Source organism: Erpetoichthys calabaricus, chromosome 12 (genome assembly GCF_900747795.2).
Source record: "Erpetoichthys calabaricus chromosome 12, fErpCal1.3, whole genome shotgun sequence".
NCBI classification, from domain to species: Eukaryota; Metazoa; Chordata; class Cladistia; order Polypteriformes; family Polypteridae; genus Erpetoichthys; species Erpetoichthys calabaricus.
In genome coordinates, this window is record NC_041405.2 from 93,148,299 (window position 1) to 93,172,864 (window position 24,566).

The following is a 24,566-nucleotide window of genomic DNA, read 5'->3' on the forward strand; positions in this document are numbered from 1 at the left end:
AGTCAGGTCAGTCAAATATTTAATGAAGTTCCTAATATCAATTATATAATAAAATGGCAATGTATTAATGTACTAAACTATTCCCAACTAGCAAAAGCTGAAAGTAAAACAAACATTCCTGTCTACACACATTACAGTGCCCACTGCTCTCTGCCATTTCCATACTATTGATCAGATGCAATCATTTATAGTATCACAAACTGCAAAGAAAAAAATTGTGTAAATCTGTTTATTATTATAACAGGAAAGATGTGTCACAATACTTTTATTTGTGCTGCTGCCTCCCAGCCCTAGAACTTTCGGGTTCAGATTAGATTCCAGATCATTAATATCTCTGCAGAGTTTGCCTTTTTTGCTGTTTCTGTTTGGTTGTTTTTCTGGATTCTCTGGTTTCCTTCCACATCACAAAGATATGCACTTTAGATTACTTGGTGACTGTAAATTGGCAGTGTATGAGCTAGTATGATCTGTAACTCTGGACTGATGTACTTTCCAAGTTTGGTTCCTGTCTTGCTCCTTGTGCTGTTGGGATGGGTTCTGGACCCTTCAATCGGATCAAGTGGGTTTGACAATGGATGAAAGGATTAGCTGTATTACAATAAGTATAAATTATTAATTTTGGTCTTTTATTGCTCAGCTCCACCAGATGATGGACTTCCTACGTCTAATTTTGTAAAGCAGCAGCTGAGAGTCGGACAGTTTGATGTCTCCCTCATAGATCTGGATGGTAAATCAGAAGCTCGTGGCCTTTGGAAGAATCACTATGGAGAAGCTCATGGATTTATTTTTATTCTGGATGCGAGTGATATTGACAGAATTGGAGAGGCCAAGAACCAACTGGCCAGCATGCTGAAGCATTCCAGGGTGTCTGGAAAACCTCTATTGCTGTACGATCCTATAAAAAGTCAAAATTAGAATAGTATTTCTAATATGGTGCTTTATGGTTTAGTTTGTGCTCAAAAATGAAATGTATAAAATATTCATTCCAATATTTTAAACATGAACTGTTTCAAAATATTATTTTGTTATGTTAATAGCAAAGAATTAAAATTTCTAGGTTATTCTTGCAATGCTTTTATTAAGAAGAATTACTGTATATTTGATTGGATTCCATATAAGTAATAATTATAACATAATTAGAGTGACTAAAAGCTCTTGGAGACTGCGGTAAGATGAAAATGTCATTATAGTTAGATAATTTATATCTATCTTTGTATAATATGTGCTTTACAAATCCATTTAAGACATTTTCTTTTCCGAACAGAAACAGTCGAGTCCCTTGTGTCTCAGACAGTAATGCAAATTGTGTAAATCAGAGTCCTGTGACTAACTGATGCATTATTTCCTCTTTGTCAGGCTGGCCAATAAACAAGACAAGGCAAATGCCATGCTAGGAAATGAGCTCATTGAGGTGCTGTCACTGGAGAGGCTAGTGAATGAAAGTCACTCACGCTGCCATATTGTGAGTACCCTGCCTGGATTCAGAAAATCTACATAAACTTTTAGTTATCCCAAATCTGATTTCTAATGAATATGAACGTCAACTTCAAATAGTTCTTCTTTATACTCTAGGAACCATGTTCAGCAAAACTGGATTTTCAGAGGTGGTCGGAGAGGAGAACACTAAGGGGACTGTGCTGGCTTCTTCATGCTATATCTTTGGACTACAGTGACCTCTGTGCACGTGTGGCAGGAGATTCTTCAAAACCAGAATGTCAGGTGGAAAAAGAAAACCAAAGAAACAAGACAGTACGAGGCTCTAAGTCCAGAAAAGAAAAGTGAGACAAACTGTAAAATATACACCTTGTATTTTTAGCTGCAGCTTTGTGAGCATAACCATGGCAGAACAGGCATGTAACAGGAGGTGGCGCTTTTGTAGCAGCCCTCATAACTGAGAGTGATGCCAATGAGGTCAAAACATGCAAATATGGTAAATTAAATTTAATACGTAAACACAAGGGAAGGTTAAGTAAATTGAAACTGTTAAACTGGGTCTGTCAGATGGGCTGGCTATTTTGCCCACCTTAAAGTACTTTCTCTCCTCCTGGCTTAGCTGCCTTATAAAGGCCACTTGTCCATAGCAGCCTTCCTTTGGCCCATATATACATAAACTTATTTTTACAGCCCATCTGTCTTGACATTCTTTTGATAAAGAAGGTTAAGTTTCCCTGGAGTTGCTTGCCTTTTTTGTGTCTTGAAGAACTTTATCCATTCGCTTACAGATTAATGTTCATTCTCTGTCTAAACCCACTAATTGCATTTTAGAGGCATCCTGTACATTTACAAGGCTCACTGTCTTGATCAGCAATTTATTTTTCATCTGTTTTTTCTACACAAGATAATCAATTATGAAACGTCACTGCCTCCTAATGAACTCAACCCAGTTAAAGGAGCAACTAGCATCAACTATTGGAAACTCTTGGTGGGCAAGCATGCATATATTAGGACAACGGCGTCTAAGATAAATCTTCAGAACTTTGATCCTTATTGTTAGGCTGAAGTTGCCAACGCACTGCATCTTATTCTACAATAAAAAATCCTTAAAAAACATTTATTAAAACCTGTGGGTGAGAGGTTTCCAATATCTATCAGTCTGGAAAGAATTGCATAGCTATTGCTAAGGTTCTAATGCCAAACTAAACTGCAGTCAGACCCATACGGTCCAAATAGATGGGAATGGTGGGATAGCAATGCCCTGTTCCTTTATGCCCAAGGATACCTAAACAGAAGGAAAAAGAATTATTTGAAAGAAACCAAAAAATACCAACACTTTGTGGAAACGTGCTTAAGTGTCCCCAGATCCTCAAGATGAAGCAGTTCTGCCAGGATTAGAGGACCACAAGTTTCTCCACAGTAAACTGAGGGGTTGATTAATAACTACAGGAAAGACGGCACAAAGAAGTTATTTTCAAATAGGGTATTGGTTATTATATAACTTTAATAAAAGAAATATATTTTCAGAATCTTTAGTTATTTGTTTATTTAGTATGCTTTTTATGATAGATAGATAGATAGATAGATAGATAGATAGATAGATAGATAGATAGATAGATAGATAGATAGATAGATAGATAGATAGATAGATAGATAGATAGATACTTTATTAATCCCCAAGGGGAAATTCACATACTCCAGCAGCAGCATACTACAGCTATTACATTAGGTTGTAGCTGAGGACATGCTAATATTAACTATAAAACTATGAAAAATATATAATTAAAAATTCAGATTGGGGCAAACACTTTTTCACTGTGATGCACATGCACACCACCCACATGAGAACACAACTGACTGTATAGCATAGAATAAACATGTCACATACAGTTACATAAAAGCACAGTCTTAATTAAATTTACCATCATTAATCATTTATAACATTTACCGGTATTCTATTTCATTTGTTTCTACTACAGGGGAAATGAAGTTAAAGTTTCAAAAAAACATGCTGTGCAACAGATGCAGCCCTCGTCAGTGCTGAAAGAAGCCCCAAAATCTGTTTATGATATTATAACTAAGGTAGGTTGATTTCAATATAAGCAGCATATTTTAAGTTACTCTTTTTATATAGTGTAGGCAAAAACAATTCAAACAGTTCTTTTTTTTAAATCTTGGTGTCTGATTTACGGTTCTTTTAAGTACAGAGTTTGTAACCTTTGAGTAATGTGTTCTTCATTATGAAAAAGCCAGAAAGGAAAACAAAGTGAAAAATGACATTGCTCTCTCTCTTCTTAAGTAGGGCTAGGCCAGCACACAGCAGAAGGTGCCCTCTATATTCTGCCTCATAGGAATTTACTGTGGCAAGCCACCAGGGGTGCATAAGAGCACAAGATAGATGACTGTGTACCTAAAGACGAGTTAGTTTGTCATCAGGAATTCCAAATAACCTAAGCGTCATAGCCAAAATCTAACCAGGAGTTATATTCACATCCATGCACAAGAATCGAGAGAACTAAAAGTATTTACAGAGAAAAAGTCTGTTGAAAGCAGTGCACGATCTTGGGTTCTACAAGACAAGTGGCAATGGCTTATTTAAAATGTGAAACAAGTGAAGTCACAACATTGGACTTCTGGGAACTGCACCCCCAGCAACGTGGAGTCACATCATAGTAATGGATCTTGAAATGGCGATACTGCAAGCACCAAATACATGTTAATAAAATTCATCATTGCTTCGGAAACAAGACAGTAGACAAATAATGTTAATATATTGTTCTCTACAGTTAACATTCTCCAAAAAACCCTTTTTGAGTGAAAGAAAAAAATGATTATCAAAAGTAAAATATTCCCAGACTTGCCTAATCCATAACATACTAGCTGTCTTATAAAACTTTGAATAATAAGATCATTTGCTCACATCCAAAATACCACCAAAAGCACACTTCAGTCTGCATCTCACGTGTGTCTCACAACCTGGCTTGTTCCTCCTGCTAGCAAGCTTTTGCTTCCATCAGATTCTAGACTCCTGCCATGGAAACATTTAGACAAGCTGCAGGAGTGGTTCTTCTTTGGTGAGAGGTACGCCAGACCAAATGTCCCACCAGCTGCCCTAATGTCTGAGCGCTATAAATCCTCAGTCTTCTTTTGGCCTCTTGTAAGTTCTCAATGGTCTCCCTGTCTTTCTCACACTAAAAAGAATGTCATGCAGCCCTGTAATCTCCTGAGCTGTCTGCTTTCTGCTCTCACCTTTGTACTATTGACCATTAAGTGTCCAGGGAACCACAGTGAAAGTGTCTACCACTCCTTAACCAACATTAAAGAAAATTGCTTATGGATCAGATCAGGGAGGTGAATATTTTTAGAGTCAATGTGGTGCAACAGGGGAGATTTATTTTGGGCCAGGAAAGGAAGATTCTCAGTAATTGTGCTGCAATGTCTGCAGTTTTCCTACAATTCATAGTAAATAACACAGAGATTTGGTCTTGAGTGACTTGATTTGAGCTCTCATGTTCAAGTGGCACACCAGGACTGTGAAAAGATAGCAGTTTCAATTTAGTGAAGGTGCACACAAATCAACCTTGGCTTACTATGCTGTAGTTTGGTTATGGTGATACACCATTTTTCAAGGGGTGCAGACAAAATAACTGAGCAGGACCTGGAAATGAATCATTAGTCAAAAGCCAAAGCAAAGCTCAAAACTGGGAGATCAAAATGTCTTATTTCAAGAACTTGTCAAAAATAAAGGTCAAGAGTAAAGCTTATATCAAAATGCCAAAGAGAAATAGATAAATCTTTGCACAAGCCTTTTAAAAATATCCACAATCTTAGATAAAAAGTCTATTGTGATATGGGTTTTAATAACTGTTGTGATGATGATGATGATGCAAAATGACTCATCTTCCAGGGGGCTGCCTCTAACAGCCCAACCTCTTGTCTTAAATATGGTTGTCCATAATTACATTGCAGTAGATGAATAAAATTGAATTGGTAAAATGTATTAACAATAATAGTTACTATTAGAAAACTAATGTTGTTTACCGAATCCTGAGATTCAAAATATAAGAAAAGTCAAAAATATACGTATAAAAAATTTAATTCATTCAGAAAAAAAGTTTTAAAGAGCAAGAATTGCAACAGGTTATTACTTTCCATTCAAGTAACACAAACAACCAGAAATACATATGCCAATATTTTTGCTTGCTTTATCCTTGCTACTAAGTTACATCCATCCATCCATCCATTATCTAACCCGCTATATCCTAACTACAAACAATATTAATTTCAGAATGAAGTGTATTAACAGTACTTTTCTTATTTTTATTTGGTTCCTGTTGTCTCAAAGAGTGGTGGTACTGTCTAATTCTGATTACTTTTGGATACACAGAGAGAGTTTTACTGGCATATATGGAAGGAGAAAGATGATGAGCATGTTCTGTGTTTCTCTGTTCAGATGCTTTATTTTTTCCCTGTGTTTCTCACCTTATGGTGAACTGAAGTTACACTCTTTTGATGTTTCACACAGTGGCCCTCTTTTTCAAGCATAGAATATGTCTGTTGAGAGTTGGTGAACAGTCAATTGTTTACTTCAGCGAGAAGAATGATTTGCTTTTATCTACACTCTCTAGTTTGTGCACCATGCTGTCCTTTAGCATGGAATGGACTAAGTATGTACTGTCTTCTGGTGCTAAAGTTGGACACTAGTAGTCATATCCTATGCAGTTATGGTTTCCACTATGGAGTAAAAACTAAACCCAAGGCTGCTGTTATAGAGTGATCATATAGCTAGTGCCCAGGGCTGGCCATTTTGCCTTTGGTTTGTCGGGCACACATAAGCTAAATCAACTACTGTAGTGCACAGTTTTGCCCATGAAGGTTGATCTCACTGACCTAAGTCATAAACAGTACAAGACTGAGAATTCTGGAGCTTGGATATACCAGAACAAGTATAATTTGACTGCGATTGATAGTGTCTTGCTCGATAGAGATCCAGAAGCTGCATTCCAAAGCGGCCATCATAGCATTCCTACAAAGAAGTCACACTTACTTGCGCTTAGTTGTTAGTAAATGAGGGCTGCATCTTAAGCTGAAGTCTAATGTGCTGTGCCAAAGCAAAGATGACAAAAGTACTTTGTCTAATGCTAAACAGAATAAAAATGTTGTGTATTTTTAGGAACACAAGCTAAAAAGGAAGTTGAAAAAAAAGAAAGTAAAAATAAGTGATTTGTCTAAATCCAAAGGACAACTGGTAGAGAACATCAGACAAACTGGAAATCTGGAAGACGAATCCAATGGAGTGATACAAAATGAAAGCTCCTTAAAATCTGGAAAGGTCACCTGTAGATCAAGTGTCCCTCTAGCTGTGAACAAGGTGGGCGAAGTCCTCAATCAAGACTCAAAAAAAACAGACCTGCAGGAACGGGCAGAAAACTCTAGCCCTAAAAAAGGTATTTGACTTAATTATATTGTAGGTTTTTGACCTGGGGAGCTTGGGGCAATAAACTATTTTTAAAACTTTATTTCTTGCATTTTGCTAATTTATGCTATGTGCTTAGATACCTAGTACACACAAATATGGAGTAAACAGGAAACATATATATCAATAAAACATGCACCAAAATGGCAAAGGACAGAGAAAGGGCCAAACAGGGTCACTAACTAAAAGAAGAGTTCATTTAAAACTCAGTGCTAGTAAACAGTTGACACCAAAACACTTTGTGGAGGGCTGCAATGAGGGTCCAGCAGAAGCCTGGTTTGGTACATGTGAGCTCAGAACTGGTATTCTAGAGGTTCTGCTACTTGTAGTGCAGGATCAGGTTTGGCTACCTGACACTTTAACTACAAGTTATGGTTAATGGGTGCTGAAAAATGCCATAAGAAGGCATTTAATTAGGGATGAATTGGGCAGCCCCTGATCCTTATAGTGACTCTTAGTTTATATGAATTATTTTGCCCCTGAATGTAAACCCATGCCTGTAAGTCATTGGCCACTCACGCCCAGTGCCCACAGTGAATAGTGACTAGGAGTGTTTGGCAAGTGGGTGAGCCACCCCACCTGGCACAGAAGGGCCTGCAACTAATCAGATCCACTACTGTGGTAGCAGTGCCACCTCATATGTACTGTGGGAGTGGTATAGTGATGACTTGCAGCTGCCACATATTGTAGTTAAGTCAAGACAAAGAAGCAGAAGGACAATCATAACTGCTTTTTTATATCAGTTAATTTTTTGTTTGTTTATAATTATTTGATTATTTCAATATTATGATGTATATATCACAGTACTTAAAATCTGTATAGTATGCAGTGTAAAAGATAGCTCGGCCACAGACAGACACGACACCAATGTCCAAAACACACGCTGTTTATTTAACACTATTTACAATTGGTTTCACCAGTTCACTCACGACTCCTCAGTCTTAATTCTCTTTGGCCGCCTTCACTCCCCTCTTGCAAGCTCCGTCTTCCTCCACCTGACTCCAGCTCCTTGAAGAGAGTGAGGCGGCCCCTTTTATCACGCCCCGGATGTGCTCCAGGTGCTCGGTGATGGTCTTCCGGCAGCACTTCCTGGTGTGACGGAAGTGCTGTCCTCCAGGGCTCAGGAACCATTCAGGCAGCCCCTTGGTTGGGCCACGGACCCCCACAGGGTTAAGCTTCCCAGCTCCGTATCCGTGGCCCTTGATGGAAATCAGGGGGGCTGCCCTCTTGTGTCCAGGGAAGATATAGCCCCTTTCCCGTTCCTTCCCTGATCCAGGTGTCCCGGTGGGGCAAGGTCCCTGGTCGTCTGCCACAGCAGATAATAGAGGATGGTGCGATGGTTAGCAACGCTATCCCATAGAAACAGTTATATGGCCTCTATATTTGTTTCAGTCACCATTTTGGCAGAGTTTTTATCTTCTTTCAGTGTTTACATTGATTTCCTTAGGGTAGCTTAGAAAACTTTAAATTGGTCCAATGCGAGTGAGTGTGAGTTTGATGGACTGGGTGGGGTTGTGTCTATTGCTCAGTGGCGTAGGTGGCAGCTCCTACTTTTATGGCTCAGTTTCCCCAGTAGTCTATCAATCCTTTTTAAGAAAAAATTCAAGGCTTATAAATAGTTATTTAAGTCAACTTATGGGACATTATTAGTTATTCAAATAAGCATGATAGACTGAAACTAGTCTCTTCTTGTTTGTCAAACTTTTTATGTCTTTATTTTAAGTTTCATTGCACTGCACTTTGTCAAAATAAATGAAACAAATAATAGCTTTTAAAAAGATCTGCATTTGCCTTTTCATAATGAAACTCTGCTTATCAACACTAGGGAAGCGAGGGAAAAGTAAAAAGGTTGCAAAGAAGAAAAATCAAATCAATTCAGAAGAAGCTCCACCATCATATACGCAACCCGTGGATATGTCTGACACCTTTGGTAAGTGGCTTCTGCAAACAAAGTATTCAGCTCTTCTGTATTTCAATGAATGTAAAGAAATGGATTGCACCAAATACAATTTTACTTTGGATCACAGGATCTAAAGTAACAGTGTGACAAATGTTTAGGTTAAAGAAATAAAAACTGGTGAGGAAGGCAGGCTCTATTGTTGGCATGGAGCTGGACAGTTTAACATCTGTGGCAGAGCGAAGGGCACTCAGCAGGCTCCTATCAATTATGGAGAATCCACTGCATCCACTGAACAGTATCATCTCCAGACAGAAGAGCTGCTTCAGCGACAGACTGCTGTCACTGTCCTGCTCCACTGACAGATTGAGGAGATCGTTCCTCCCATACACTATGCGACTCTTCAATTCCACCCGGGGATTTGTAAACGTTAATATTTAACATTATACAAAGTTATTGTCTGTTTTTCACCTGCATTATTATCAATCTTTAATTTAATATTATTTATTGTATCAGTATGCTGCTGCTGGAGAATGTGAATTTCCCATTGGGATTAATAAAGTATCTATCTATCTATCTATCTATCTATCTATCTATCTATCTATCTATCTATCTATCTATCTATCTATCTATCTATCTATCTATCTATCTAAAAAGCCTATTAATTTTCTAATTTAATATCAAATTGTTATAATGCCCACTGGTGAGGAAGTATTGGAGTAAAGGAGAGTACCTTCGCTTGAAGTGCCACCATCTCACAGCACCTGGATTTGAAGTTTAGATATGGACTCTGTCCTCTGTGGAGTTTACATGCTCTTCCTGTGTTTCTAGGCAGTTACTCTGCTTTTCATATCTTTTGTTGCAGAGACAGGCTCTAGCTACCTGATAATTCAACAAGACCAATATGTCAAAAAAGCATTTTAATACTTCGGCAGTTGAACAAAAAGACTTTATTAATTTCCATGTAACAAGAAATATGTTTTCCACTCTCTGGGTTTATCCAAATTGTCAACATTGTTAAATACAGTACTATGTATTGTATATGGGCACTGCCTCTGACCTCACAGCTTTGTAAAGTTTTTGTTCTTTATTTCGCCTTATACAATTTCTTGTATTAGGAATTTGGTAGTTTTCGCATACCCCTTGGGGTCAGAGCGCAGGGTCAGCCATTGTACAGCTCCCCTGGAGCAATTACAGGTTAAGGGCCTTGCTCAAGGGCCCAGCAGAGTAGGATCTCTTTTGGCAGTGACGGGGATTCGAACCGGCAACCTTTGGGATACCAGCACAGATCCTTAGCCTCAGAGCCACCACTCCGCCTGTGTGCTTGTTGATGATCAGATATGGCTGAACTGAACTGGCATGTGTCATGAAGTGCTCATCGAGAAGAACAAAGCAGAACCAGAAACCTGCTTCTCTGTTCATAAATGAGCACATTTGTCTACAGAATGACAGACAGCATAGGCTGTGGAAGTGGGCATACAGTATCACAGATGCTGGCCTGAATATGGCAGAATGCAGCCATACCAGAGTGACTAGATGAAGTGGGAATAGCTGCAGTAAAGCAGACCTAAGTGTACCTGGAGCTCAGTCATGTAATAACTAGGAATCTGCATTATCTGCCTCACATCAGAGCCTGCCACTATCACCTGGTCAGAAGAATTAGCAGATAAATACACTGAGAATGGGAGATCTCTGGAAAAGTGAGGAATGGCAGCTTAGATGCTAGGTAGAAACGGGGAGAAAGTCCTGTGAGGTGCTGTGAATTCTTGGCAGGCAGAAATGGATGAACTATTAAAATACTCCTAAAAAGAAGCAAACTTCATTGTATATAACAACTTTCAATAATAAATGCTATGCTTGCTTATTATAACACCTAATTCTAAAATTGGTGCACTTTGAAGTTATGTGTCAAACAGTAAATCAGTGATGGAAAATGAACCAACTCTGTCATAGTTCACAGTCTGAACTCTTAGCCAGCAGGCAACATTTCCTATTATATTTTCAGTAATTTTTTGTTTCCTTTTCCTTACTTGACTATTCCATGTTTATTTAATTCCAAAGTTCAATTTTTTCATCTAATGTATTTCAGTTAAGAATCCACTGTGTACACTGTAATTCATCAGTTTACAAAATAGAGTGCACAGTAAAAGTTATTTTTAACTGATTCATACAGTGCTTTATACACATTGGAAAAGAAACTTTCATGTTTGTGTGTAAATTTAAACAGCGTGAAAAAAAAACTTCATTTGGTCTCAACCTAAACTTGTTTCCTGATGCACACAAAACAGTCCAATCCCATTCTTCAATAACAGGCACTCAGTATCATATGGGTTTTTTTATGTTGTTTGTATGTTTCATAAACTGTAGAGTAATTAAAAGCACATCTGTCAATAAGATGATCATTCTTCACTTTGTTTCCTTTCCTTTAGATCTGTACAGAAAAGCCATATTGGCCCTCAAAGCGAGACAAGAACAGAAACATTGAAAATTAGGCTAATCTCTCTTGTGACCTACAATACACCAGCTGATATCTGTCTGCGTGGTTCCTGCTGCTGCTGACCTGAAACAGCATTTGACACTTGCAATATGTCATCAATAGGATCTACTTACAGATTTAGATCTTACACAGACTCGTGACCAGCTAAACACAGCACAGTTTCAGGCAGATGAAGGATCAAATATGCTTATGCCAATTAAGACATGCTTGATAGCAACGAGATGGTAATTAAGTTTCAGACTTACAACTGTCTACAGCCAACCCTAATCCTATTTTTAAACTAAAAAATGGTATTATTGAAAGCTAAAATAAAATTAGAGATGCTTAAAAAAACAAGAAGAACAAAATAGAAAAAAAATCTCTGCCACATTCATACAAAAAGTGACGATATACTGGCTGTGGCTGTACTTACATGATTGTTGCCTGCTGAATGCCCTCCTTTTACAGGACATGCTATGGAAACGGACTTCTTTGTTTCTTCCAGTCTAACAGTTACAGTATATACAATGACAAGAGTGTTCATGTGAAAGTATTCAGTGTGTGTAAAGTGTATTTCTCTCTATATGTTTACTGTAAATATGATTGCAATTAAAAAAACAACATTAATGCATTTTCCTCTACACTGCAGTTCTTTATGTAAAGGAATTGTTGTCTTTGTTAATTACTGTAATAAGTTTTGCACTCAAATACATACAAACTAATTCTCTATGCCAGCCGTAATAATAATTCATTACATTTATATAGCGCTTTTCTCAGTACTCAAAGCGCTATCCACACAGGGAGGAACCGAACCCACGATCTTCCACAGTCTCCTTACTGCAAAGCAGCAGCACTACCACTGCGCCACCTGTGAGGACACATGTTAATACAATCTTGTAATGCACTTTTCAGAAGTAGTACTAGTATTGTCTTGTGTACAGAATTGTACCTGAAATGTTCAACCAACATGCAGGATGTCGCCACTCCCCTGTGCCATGGCAAATCAGAATGTATTAAAATACATAACTGCATTTTATTTAATAGAACACACAAGTCAGCTTACCTTATGTACTCCTTACCCTACTTTCCATATTAACAATCATAACCCAGATCTAACCTTAACCACTTTTTAACAATAAGTGAAAGGCTGGAAGGCGGCATGGTGGCACAGTGGTAGTGCTGCCACCTCGCAGTAAGGAGACCTGGATTCGCTTCCCGGGTCGTCCCTGCGTGGAGTTTGCATGTTCTCCCCGTGTCTGCATGGGTTTCCTCCGGGGACTCCGGTTTCCCCCCACAGTCCAAAGACATGCAGGTTAGGTGCATTGGTGATCCTAAATTGTCCCTAGTGTGTGCTTGGTGTGTGGGTGTGTGTGTGTCCTGCAGTGGGCTGGCACCCTGCCAAGGGATTTGTTTCTGCCTTGCACCCTGTGTTAGCTGGGATTGGCTCCAGAAGACCCCCGTGACCCTGTGTTAGGATATAGCGGGTTGGAAGATGACTGACTGACTGACTGAAAGGCTGGAGCAGGAGCCATTTTGTACTTTGGAACTAACTTTAACCATAATGAAAGAAAGGGTGTAGCATGAACTGCAGCAAACTGTCCATGGAAGACAGGACAAAAATAGTTATGAACAGAAGCAGTTCTGTAAAGAGAAAGGGGTGAAATGTGTCCAGGTACAATCAATCCACAAAAAATGTTTGGTTAAACAATTTTTTTTCTACAGAAGGTGCCACCATTTCCTAAATCTATTTTCCAACAAAGACCTTAGAGAAAAGCCAAGCAAAATGACACCTTTTATTGGCTAACTAAAAAGATTACAATATGCAAGCTTTCGAGGCAACTGAGGCCCCTTCTTCAGGCAAGATGTAATCAACAAAGACCTTGAATTTAATAAAGATACTAATATATACATTTTTATTCACATTCTTATTGCCTATTATTAGAACTTAAGTGATAAAGATATCATATTTAGCATTGTTCATGACCTTGTAGATACCCCAGAGGAGAGTTGAGCATCCCATCCACTATGAAGGTGAAGTCCTTACCCGGCCTGGATACCATAATGGAAGGATGGACTAAATGGGGACAATACTGGTCCTCTGGGGCATCTACGCCTAAAATGATGATAGTACCGAACAGAAAAGGGCTCAACAAGACCTTTAAAGGTAATAAGATGAGCAAAGCTGGATTAAGACCACCACGGGCCCCAGGGAGGTGAGGCAATGCCTTGAGTGTGAACACAGTTGTTACGCCTTTTTTTGAAACAATTTTGTCCTGCACTGTTAGTTTATACAGTATTCTTAAAATCTTAGTGAATTACTGTCCAGGAAAAATGGTACATTTTACATTTTTCACAAACCAGTATTTTTTTTGTTTGTATTGTGTATTTTTATTATGTTAATAAAGATATATAATTATATATATATATATATATATATAGTAGTAATTCGGACTTGGACACAAACAAGCAGACACAGAATGTCCCAAAACACACACGTTTATCTACAGGCTAACACCACAGTGCACAAAATAGCAATAATAATGCTCTCTCTTCTGCCACCTCCAACTCCTCACTCACAAGCTCCGTCCTCTTCCACCTGACACTGGCTTCCGAGTGGAGTGAGGTGGCCTCTTTTATACAGCACCCGGAAGTGCTCCAGGTGCTCCCCAATTAACATCCGGCAGCACTTCCGGGTGTGGCTAAAGTGCTGCATACCCCAGTTCCGGAGCATCCCAGGCGTCCCCTAGCGGTGGCCACGTCCCTCCACAGGGTTGGGCTCCCCAGGTTCGTGGCCCCCATACAATCCAGGGTGGCTACCCTTTTACGTTCCAGGGAAGATTCTGCCCTTCTCCCCGTCCTTCCCTTCTCGCGGCATCCTGATGGGGCCAGGGGCCTCATGCATAACGCCGTGCGTAGAACTCACACTATGTATATATACAGTATATACTGTATATAATACATATAATATTATGCAAATTAAGAATTCATTTTGGGCTAAGCAAATGTGTTGGGATGGGGGAGCCTGGCCTCCACAGGCCCTCGATGGCTGTTCATTAATGTATTACAATTAATGTGAAAAATGAATTAATGAGTGCAGCATCACATCTATGGGGAATCAACTTTCTTCTGATATCCCAGTTAATGAACATCTGTTCAGCATTTTTAAAAGGCTTACGCAACTTTGTGGCAAAAAGATAATATATAACTGAGTGCTTTGTGTTCACATACTGTATTTACACCAAAAATCATGAAGTTGTGACATTGTTTGGTGTCTTCTACATTGTTGTCCACATCTATGTTGTTGTTACAGGACTGTGCATTGCTGCTAAAGTTACTAAAAGCAGACTTACTGTATTAGCTGTTTCCTAACTCTCTGTAATGTCAGTTTTATTAGTCTGAACTGCGGTATTTATGGCTTGTTCACATCATCATTTAGGTTCATTTTGTTTGTTTTAAAAACTGCAAATGTCAGTACAGGTATTTTTGGGCAAAACAGCATCTTTTGCTTCTCTCTCTCTCTTAATTTATTTTTCCTTTAGCATCACTACTGTTCTCTTGCTTTGAATGCCCATCCATTTTCTCTTATGCGGCCTGGTAACACATCAAATGTACAATCTCATAAATGTGACCACTAAGACCGTCGCTCTACTGCACTACACTACTGATTGTGTCTACCCACTTGTGGTTTTGTTTTAAAATGTCTTTATTTAGGTTTATAACAATGGGGATTGAAATGGGGAAGGGATGGGTGCTGAATAGTGTGTTGCTGTGAGTGCCAGTCAGTGAAAACTTGGACTTCTCCTGTTAATAGGCATTTTTATTTCTCACATATGCAAAGAACCCTTTGTGAGCATGACCCCAGGGTGTACACCTGAGTCACCCTGATGATATATCCGGCCATGAAGTGGAGTATCTGTAAAGGTAGACACAGGAGGCTGCAAATTTTTATATATGTATATTTGAACATGTACGATACAGCATACATACAAAAGAGATATGAGTATTTATAGCATATATATATTGTGGCAGATTGCCGGGGTCATTACCTGGCCGGGATGCCTAAAAGGACCGGAATGTGGCAGGAATAGCTTCCGGACAACAAGGGGGCAACCGCCCTGGAGCAGGAGAGGACCACGGGAGAAGAACAAAGAGCTTCTGGCCTGTTGGGACCTGTGGCCACCAACAGGGGGCGCCTTAAGCCTCGTAGGACTTGGAAATAGTTACTTCCGCCACACTTGGCAAGAGGGTGGAAGAACCTGCCAGGGACGCCTGGAGTGCTTCCGGTTCAAAGGGCAGCACTTCCGCCACACCAGGAAGTGCTGCCGGATGGATGTCATCAGACACCTGGAGCACATCCGGGCAGGGATAAAAGGCGCTGCCTTCCTACAGTCGGAGAGCCAGAGTCGGGAGTGGGAGCAGGACGAAGCTCCCAGGAGGAGAACAGAGGCTGCCAAGGACTGAAACAGAGAGATATTTGGGGTGATTATTGCTTTGTGCATTGTGTGGTGTTGTGGGACTGTGTTTATTTATGATTAATAAACATGTGCAATTTATAAAGAAGTGGTTTCCGACTGGTGGTGTCCGAGCAAATCTTACAATATAAAATCCAACGTCTTTCTGTATGTCAGTCCGCTTCTCAAGAGAGAACTACTTAATGGATTAAGATCGAGTTTTTTACTATAATTTGCTTGAACATTGTGAATGATTTTGCGACCTGTCTGATCACGCTATCTATATATATAATTCACTAAGTCCATGGCAAGCAAGACGCACGCAAGACCGAGCCCCGCCCACCAACAATTCACTAAGCAGCCAACCATGGCACACGTACAACAACAATTCACGCAAGAGTGAAAGCATTTGCCAAGAATGTTTTCATTAATCAAGAACGAAAGTCAGAGGTTTGAAGAAGATCACATACCGTCGTAGTTCCGACCATAAACGATGCCGACTGGTGATCCGGCGGCGTTATTCCCATGACATAATTCACTATGTCCATGGCAAGCAGGACGCACGCAATCCATGGCAAGCAAGACGCATGCAAGACTGAGCCCCGCCCACCAACAATTCACTAAGCAGCCGACCATGGCACACGCACGACAACAATTCGTGCGAAAGCATTTGCCAAGAACGTTTTCATTAATCAAGAACGTAAGTCGGAGGTTTGAAGAAGATCAAATACCATCGTAGTTCCGACCATAAACGATGCCGACTGGCGATCCGGCGGCGTTATTCCCATGACCCGCCGGGCAGCCAACCTGGTAACCAAAGTCTTTGGGTTCTGGGGGGAGTATAGTTGCAAAGCTGAAATTTAAAGGAACTGACGGAAGGGCACCAGCAGGTGTGGAGCCTTTGGCTTAATTTGACTCAACATGGGATACCTCACCCGGCCCGAAACGTGGCTCAGAGGTGCGTATGTTGCTCTCTCCAGAGTTCTATCCTTTCATTCACTTACAGTCGTATCCTCAAACCCACCCCATTTGGACAACTGTGTCTTTCAGGAAGTTTTCACCCATCAATACATAATTATGCGGTGTATGCTACGCTGCGGGTTGGCTAGTGTATCATAGTTCGCTTGTGGTACCGATTTATTTGCACAAGTCCAGGAGAGATGCAGTGGGTCAAAAGGAAGGGGGTGGGGCCCTCCTCACACACCAGCCTCGGGGCATTCCTTACATCCGCTTAGCTAGTGAACGAGAGAACTACTTAACGGATTTAGATTGGGCTTTTTTTCTAGAATTTGCTTGAACATTCCAGTTGATTTTGCAACTTCTCTCATCACACTAAGAATCATAATTTGCTTGCTGGAGTGATATATTCACGCTAATCTGAGACAGAGGCTGCGGGCCAAGGGGAGTGGGAAGCGTGACGTCAGGTTTAGGGAGCCGGTCAGAGCCCTCCTTACTCACGTGCCAGCCTCCGTTCAAGACTGTGTACTTCTGCGTTTTGGCATATACAAAGTATATGTATATATATATATAATATATATATACTAGCTGTGTAAGCCCGCGCTGTAAAAAGCCCAGGGTCCTAGAAACTATTGAAATTGTCAGAAAAAAAATTGAAATGTAGAGATGTCAGGTAATTGAAAGGAACTACTCTGGGCATCTCTCTCTCCTAGGAGGTTTTGTTTTGTCGACGTGCTCGGCTTGCTTCTGTATTAGCAGCTAAGTGAGTGACTCTTTCTTCAGAGGTTTCATTTTGCAGATGCGCTCGCCTCACTTGTGTATCCTTGGAGATGGAGCCCTCACCCCGACTCCACCTCTCACTTCCGGGCCGGACAGACAGACAGGTACACTTCCACACATTGATGTTTAAAAATAAGATAGCATATACATATTTAGTATGGAGGATTCAGAAAATATTCCCACCCTTCTTTTTTGCATACTTTATTGTGTTGTAGATTTAATTTTAAATGGATACATTTGCCATTGTTACTCATAAATCTACACTAAATAATCCATAATGGCAAACTGAAAACATGTCTTCAGAAATGTTTTCAAATGTATTAAAACTCAATGTGTCATCATAAGCTCACTCTCTGTACTGTTCGTCTTCCAAACTGACAGCTACTTGCTTCCACCAATGTTTCTTATTTTGTCAGAGGACAACTGCAATTTCAGTAAAGCTGGAGGACACAGACAGAATATGCAATGCATCCTGTAGAGGGGGCACCAGTTCTGTTTCATTACAGAGTGATCCTGGTCAGGCGAGTCTTTTTAAAAAGATGACAAAGATACCAGAGGAAAGGGCTTAACGTTACAGGATTTAATTTCTTATGGCATTATACCATTTGCTTTATGGAGGGATAGACCTTCCATCTGAAAAAACACACATTATTATAAAAAATACATAAAACAGGAGTTTCTTCATTAAAAGGTCTAGGGCACTGGCTCATTAATAAGAAACAAAACATGGAATACATGTACAATAAGGCTAGAGGTGTCACAACTGGTTAGCGGGTCCCATAATGCTAGGGCCTTGACTCATTTTCTGTCTTTCTCAGGAGAGCCTTCTCTAAGGAGTTTATCACGTGTTTGTGTGATGCTCCACTCACGGTCTGAAGACATTCTCCTAAACTGTCTGGAAACTTTAAGTTAGCCATTACCTGTAGTCGAGTGAGTCCTGCAATGGAGTAGCAAGACTGACAAAAACTGACCTTACCCTGTACCTTGTGGTATCAGAATAGTTTCTCAGAAGGCATAAAGTTTCACAAACTGTTTTTTATTTTGAGTTTTGCTTTTTGGTAGCTATATTTTATATCAACTCTTAATAAACTAAATATGTACCGAGTCATCATATTCTTCAATGAATTTGCAATTCATTATTAATCTTTACTCTCCTTTGTTTTCTGTTCTGGTTCTTCTGTGGCCACCAGCACCTGAATGAAGCGGACACCCCAATCTGCCATGAGACCCACTGTGTAGAATCCTCAAAGATGAAGCCTTAAAAAAAAAAAACAATAAAGAACCACTTAAGAATTTTTATGTTACATAGAATGACCAGCACACAGTGGGTTTTTCCTGGAACCCCTACAGATTTGTTTGTTTCCGTCATTTAGAGTCTTAAAACATTCTATATTTAAGGACCCTATTTCTCTTAATTATATATCTATCATATGTAAGTACGCATTATTTACTTTTGTATGCATTTATTCTTTAATGTTTCAATCTAATTTTACTTAGTTTTTTTTTCTGTGTTTGTAACTAATCTTTGACATTTTGCAAAACACTTTGAGCTTTGTATGAAATTGTTCTATAGAAATAAGTATTGTTATTGTGATAAAGTGGCTCAGTCCCTAGCTCTGCTGCCTCTTAGTTCCAGTAACTGCCCATGTAACATTTTTACACTTTGCCTGCTCCTGTTTAGGCTTTCAAGTTAAGTCAGGCTTTTTAATCATGTGTTCATAATACAATGACAACTGACAAAAACACAATACAAAAAATATACAATATGTATTTGTGAGTTTATTATATATTTATACACAATATTTGTTACGTTACAGGATTTAATTTCTTATGGCATTATACCATTTGCTAAAAGGGAGGAATGAGTGAAAGAGGCTGTGCAAGATGGCTGAGGTCTTTAATTGTACTGTTTGATTTTCCTAAGCCAGTGAGTGTTGTAAATATCCAAACACAAAGTTGCTGGATGCCCATAATATTCTGTGTGGCCCTCACCCCTCATCAGCAGTGTTTTATGATCTTGTGCTGAGCAGATGACATACCAGGATGTTACGTAGCCAGCGAGGGTGGGCTCTACTGTGCAAATGTAAAACTTTATGAGAACTGATGGAGAAATGTGAGCTGTCCTTTGTGGAAGGACTCTGGTGGGCTTTTTTTACATGAGCCCACATGTGTTGTGCCCACTCCAGTTCACCTGTGATAATTACTCCTAGAAATTTAAAGCTACTCACCACTTCAACGGCATCCTTCCAATGTAGATGGAAGTGTGGTAGACCTTCTCCTTTCTGAAGTCAATGACCAGCTCATTGATTTCATTGACATTGAGGGTGAGATGATTATCTTGGTGCCATTGAGTCAGCAGTTAGATCTCTTTTCCTCCATCATTTAAAAGATAAATGTGTTCGGTATTCTGTTGACTCTAATTTGGGTTGGTTAGCATAAGAGTGCCCAGCGACTGACTGCTGCCCTGTCCAGGATTGATACCTACTGTACTGTACCTTGGGCCTGGTGCTGCCAGGTTTTTCTCCTGCTCAGACTGACCCTGAAATACAAAACGATTCAGAAAATGCATTGATAAATGGATGAATTATATTTCAAATGGTGATGTCATGTAGTGGGTAGTGCAAAAAAAAAATGAAATCAATAAAATACTCATATTTGGATGGTCTAGTAAAATAAAGACTAGCTAATGTCAATGAGTGACAACTGAACCTCATTTGCGAACAGGTCAAAGCAGATTTTGTGCCTTCTGTGTATAAAATTCTGCACTAAAGCTTAATCAAATCAAGTTAAGGATGTTCTCATCTGATCTTTATCAAAATGTGGACAGGAATGGAGCTGATGTCTGATTATGTCAAATTGTGAAAGAAAAAAATGTTCCAAAGCCCCTTCAAGGAACGACTTTAACGTTTCTTCTTTGCACCTCAGAAATCAATATGAAAACCATTCTTCTACATAAATACCAGAATTACAAGGCATAACAATATGACGAGCCACACTATCATATAGGGATACAGTTTAAATGGAGTTAAAGATATCTTAAAATAGTTAAGATATCTTGATCATTTACGGGTGACACTAAATACAAGTAAGACAATTGCAAATCAGTTCAAGATACCTTCATAAACTGCATCTAAAGATATGTTGAAATAATTTAAAGATGCTTTCAAATCATTTTGTTTGTTGGCCTCTTGAAATGAAATATGATGCTGTATAGCTTTAGTGATATCTGTAAACAATCCAGAGGTACCTTTAAATATTTAGCTTGGCTTGCTATTTAATATCCCAGATAGGTAATTAAAACATATGCTTTCTTTTCATTCTTCCACGGTCAATAGAGGCACTCCTTTCTATAAATTTACAAATTTCACGTAAGAGTTTAACTTATTTTATGGTTATTATGCATTGGTTATTCGAATACTGGAGCAGGAGAGGACAGAGCGTGTAGCAGAACAATTAACACAGACAAGTAAGAATTTCCCTGTACTCTGAACACATAACGATAATGATCCTATAAACCTATAATATGGACAAAATCCAAGCGAACAATTTCAAAGGCAGCCTTTACCTCTGCAGAAAGACGTCAGTGATGGTAACATTTTGGAGACACCACAAGAGTCGCTTTAAGACATATACGATAATTTGCCTGAAAGAAGATCTTGCAATATTTTGAATAGTCCGGAATAAATGTTTTGCCCAAACTAACGTTTCCCGCGCAGTGCTGGTATTTTACCAATCTTACACCGTTTGATTTGTGACTCAAATCGTTACGCCTCTACTCTGATGGGCGTTTCCAAGGAGATTCTGTCTTGTTAACTTCTTCTTATTGGTTGAAACTGATATCAGTCATTTCTGTCAGCCAATCCCCGCTCTCACTGTTGTCTTGGTATATGCCGCGATGCTGATGTTGAAAACAAGATTTAAATCGAGTCCTCGTTAGAAGGCCGGTGAGAAGATCTTCGCTGTGGATATAAAGGATGAGAATATCACAGCGAAACTGGGACTTGAGAAATCCGCCTATCCATAATCTCAAGGCTGCTTAAAAAAGTGATCTGATTAAGGCGGACGTGGGACGTGCAGCTTGAACGGAGAACTAATACGTTTACTGGGTTGGGGGTGACGCCGATATGGGGCACTGCCAACCTGCACCATTGACTGTGAAGCTGTTTTGTCTTGGAGATCATCCATCACGTCCAAGAAGTTTACGGTTATTTTCTTCCGTGCATTGAATTTAGATGTGTCGGAGGTATTTGCACCTAAAGGCAAGTCCATGCTGCATATAACGGGAAACGTTTGTGACTAATATATTGTACAATGAAGTATATGGCACGATACAGTAACATGTTTAACAGTACCTTACTTCATATTCAGTTGTCTAGTGCTTTTGAAATGTTTTATATGTGCTCTCTTCTAAACAACTGTTTCTAAAGAAAATTTTGTATCTGTTGTCTTTGTTTTTTTTCGCATTGCAGATTGTTTTATTGTTTCTTCATCTAATATAACTAACATGACCATGTCAGCTCCATCTAAAGCACTTTAAAGGATATGCATGTTTATTCTTTGTAGTAGTAATGTGTTCAATGTGCCTAAAAGAAAATGTGTCCACATTTTTCACACATTGGTACTCGGATTAATAATCTATTGTCCTCTTCAAAGAAAATCTGGCGTGCCTGAAAGAAAATGTGTCCACATTTTTCACACATTGATACTCGGATTAATAATCTATTGTCCTCTTCAAAGAAAATCTGGCACTGCATTGTGCTTTTTTTGCTGTTATTGATTTTCTCTTTTTTGAGAATTGCTTCATAAACTGATGTATAACACCATATTGTAGCCATCTCCCCTTGCTAAAATAGCTCCCATCAATTTCAAAGTTTCAACTATAAAAAGGGCAACCTTTAAAAAAAGGGTTGTTATATTACAGTGCTTCAAATCATTTCTTAAATTGTAGAAACTGGCGTGTGCTACCATCATCTGAACATCTGTCACTCCATTACAATCTATTTTCTGTCAATTCCAATATAATGGAATCACATCCTCATTATATTTTTGGCATGAAAATTCAGATAGAGGTGATTGTAGTATTTCTAGTGGCAGGTGTTTGTACATCAGTGTTATAAATGGCATCCCATCTGGGATTGGGTCCTGCCTTTCCTCAAGGTCTACATGGACAGGTTCTTCCCCATGTGACCCTGCCAGTTTAAGCATGTTAGGCTATTATACAGAGTGGCTCACCGGATCTTGCTGCTGCCTCACAAATCCAGAGTTCCTGGTTTGAGTCTGGCACCTGCACGTTGTCCATTTGGAGTTTAAACATGCTGCCCATGGCTGTGCAGGTTTTCCTCTCACATCCCCAAAGATGTGCTGCTCTGGTTAATTGGTGATTGCATATTGGCCCTTGAGTGGTTGTGGTTGTGTGTGTGAGTGGCTTCTCTGGTTTTCATTCCAGAGGGGTTACCCACCATGTACCAGATGTGCCAGGATAGGCTTTAGTCCTTTGTGATCCTGATTTGGACAAAGCTGGGGTGATATTATGTTACACCCATAACACAGAACCTATCAACTCAACAGCAAAATTAGTGTGTGTTCTTGATAAAGTAACCATCTCGTTGAAATATTTGGGAATGATTAGGAGAAATGAGCGAAGGACCAACAACTACTAATCAGTTTTGGAGCTAGTAGTGGGTTTGCATTTATTCAAGAAGAGTTAGCAAAGGGCTGCATCAGCTGTCATTTGCAAAGAAAAAACAAAATTAAAGATTATCTTCACGCCAAAAACGAAATAAGGCTGCACAGCGTAAATATTGTGTCTGTACTCTTTACCTTCTTTCCTTTTCAGTCTGGAAATAACCTTTATTCAAATACATAAAGTATATTCTATCAGGAAAGTATATAAATACAGATATCTCCATCCCTCCCCTGCTTCAATTGGCAGCACTTTTATGTTATCTCTGAATAATTTTCAGTCATCTTTATAATATTACTGATCACAAACATTGGGTGCAGCCCCATAAGCTCCACCATGCCAGTGAGGAAAGGTGTCCTTCAGATTGGCAGAAACACTTGCTGCCCACAGCAAAGCCCACACTTGGCATATATTAATATTATTTAATCCTTTCTTGATGTGGATGGGTGAGTGCTTATACACTTTAATATAATTAAATAATCCAAGAAAGATACATATTTGGGAGTACACATTTAAGAGATCCCACAGTGATTCTATGAAAGAGTATAATTTTCTGGTAGACTGTTATCCTCTCCGCAATATTTTGTTTCCCTGTTGAAGAGAACACATGTGAAGCTGTACTGTATGTATGTCATCAGTTATTCTGCTAAAAAACTACCGTCCTCATATTGCATCCTTGTAAAAGTCAATTCTGTCATAGCGGTAAAACAATGTTATTTACATCCATCAGCCACACCATTGAAACTACTGACAGGTGCAGTGAATGCCATTGATTATTTCATTACAGTGGCACCTGCCAAGGAGTCGGATATATTAGGTAGCAACTGAACAGTAACTTGTTGAAGAAGATGTGCTGGAAGCAGGAAAAATGGGCAGGCGTAAGGATCTGAGTGAGGTTGACAAAAGCCAAATTGTGATGGCTAGATGACCTGTTCAGAGCATCTTCAAAATGGCAGGTCTTGTGGAGTATTCCTGGTATGCAGTGTTTAGTGTCTGCCAAAAGAAAAAAGTGGTCCAAGGAAGGACAACCGGTGAACCAGAGATGAGCTATGAGTGCCCATGGGCCTATGTGTGTGGGGATCCAAGGCTAGACCGTGTGGTCCTGTCCCACAGAAGAACTACTGTAACACAAATTACTGAAAAACGTAATGCTGACCATGAGAGAAAGGTGTTAGCTTTCTGCGTATGGGGCTGCGTAGCTGCAGAGTAGTCAGAGTGGCCATGCTGACCCCTGTCTACTGACACTTGGAACATGAGCATCAGAACTGGACCATGGAGCAATGGAAAAAGGTGGCCTTGTCTGATGAATCACATTTCCTTTTAGATCACGTGGATGGCTGAGTGCGTGCGCGTCATTTACTGGGGGAAGTGATGGCAGCAGGATGTGCTTTTGGAAAAAGGTAAGCCGGCAG

At 39.5% G+C, this 24,566-nt stretch overlaps 1 protein-coding gene across 1 annotated transcript in view; it reads left to right on the top strand.

Moving 5' to 3' along the window:
• arl13a (ADP-ribosylation factor-like 13A) overlaps nucleotides 1–11,924 on the top strand; it is a 30,712-nt gene extending 18,788 nt beyond the window's left edge. Inside the window, exons 5-11 of the mRNA XM_028815909.2 lie at nucleotides 638–887; nucleotides 1,357–1,462; nucleotides 1,573–1,778; nucleotides 3,414–3,516; nucleotides 6,608–6,881; nucleotides 8,736–8,840; nucleotides 11,237–11,924. Of these exons, the coding sequence (XP_028671742.2) occupies nucleotides 638–887; nucleotides 1,357–1,462; nucleotides 1,573–1,778; nucleotides 3,414–3,516; nucleotides 6,608–6,881; nucleotides 8,736–8,840; nucleotides 11,237–11,292 (1,100 nt within the window). The 3' untranslated portion in view covers nucleotides 11,293–11,924. The remainder of the gene's footprint in view (nucleotides 1–637; nucleotides 888–1,356; nucleotides 1,463–1,572; nucleotides 1,779–3,413; nucleotides 3,517–6,607; nucleotides 6,882–8,735; nucleotides 8,841–11,236) is intronic.
• Nucleotides 11,925–24,566: the final 12,642 nt, after the last annotated feature.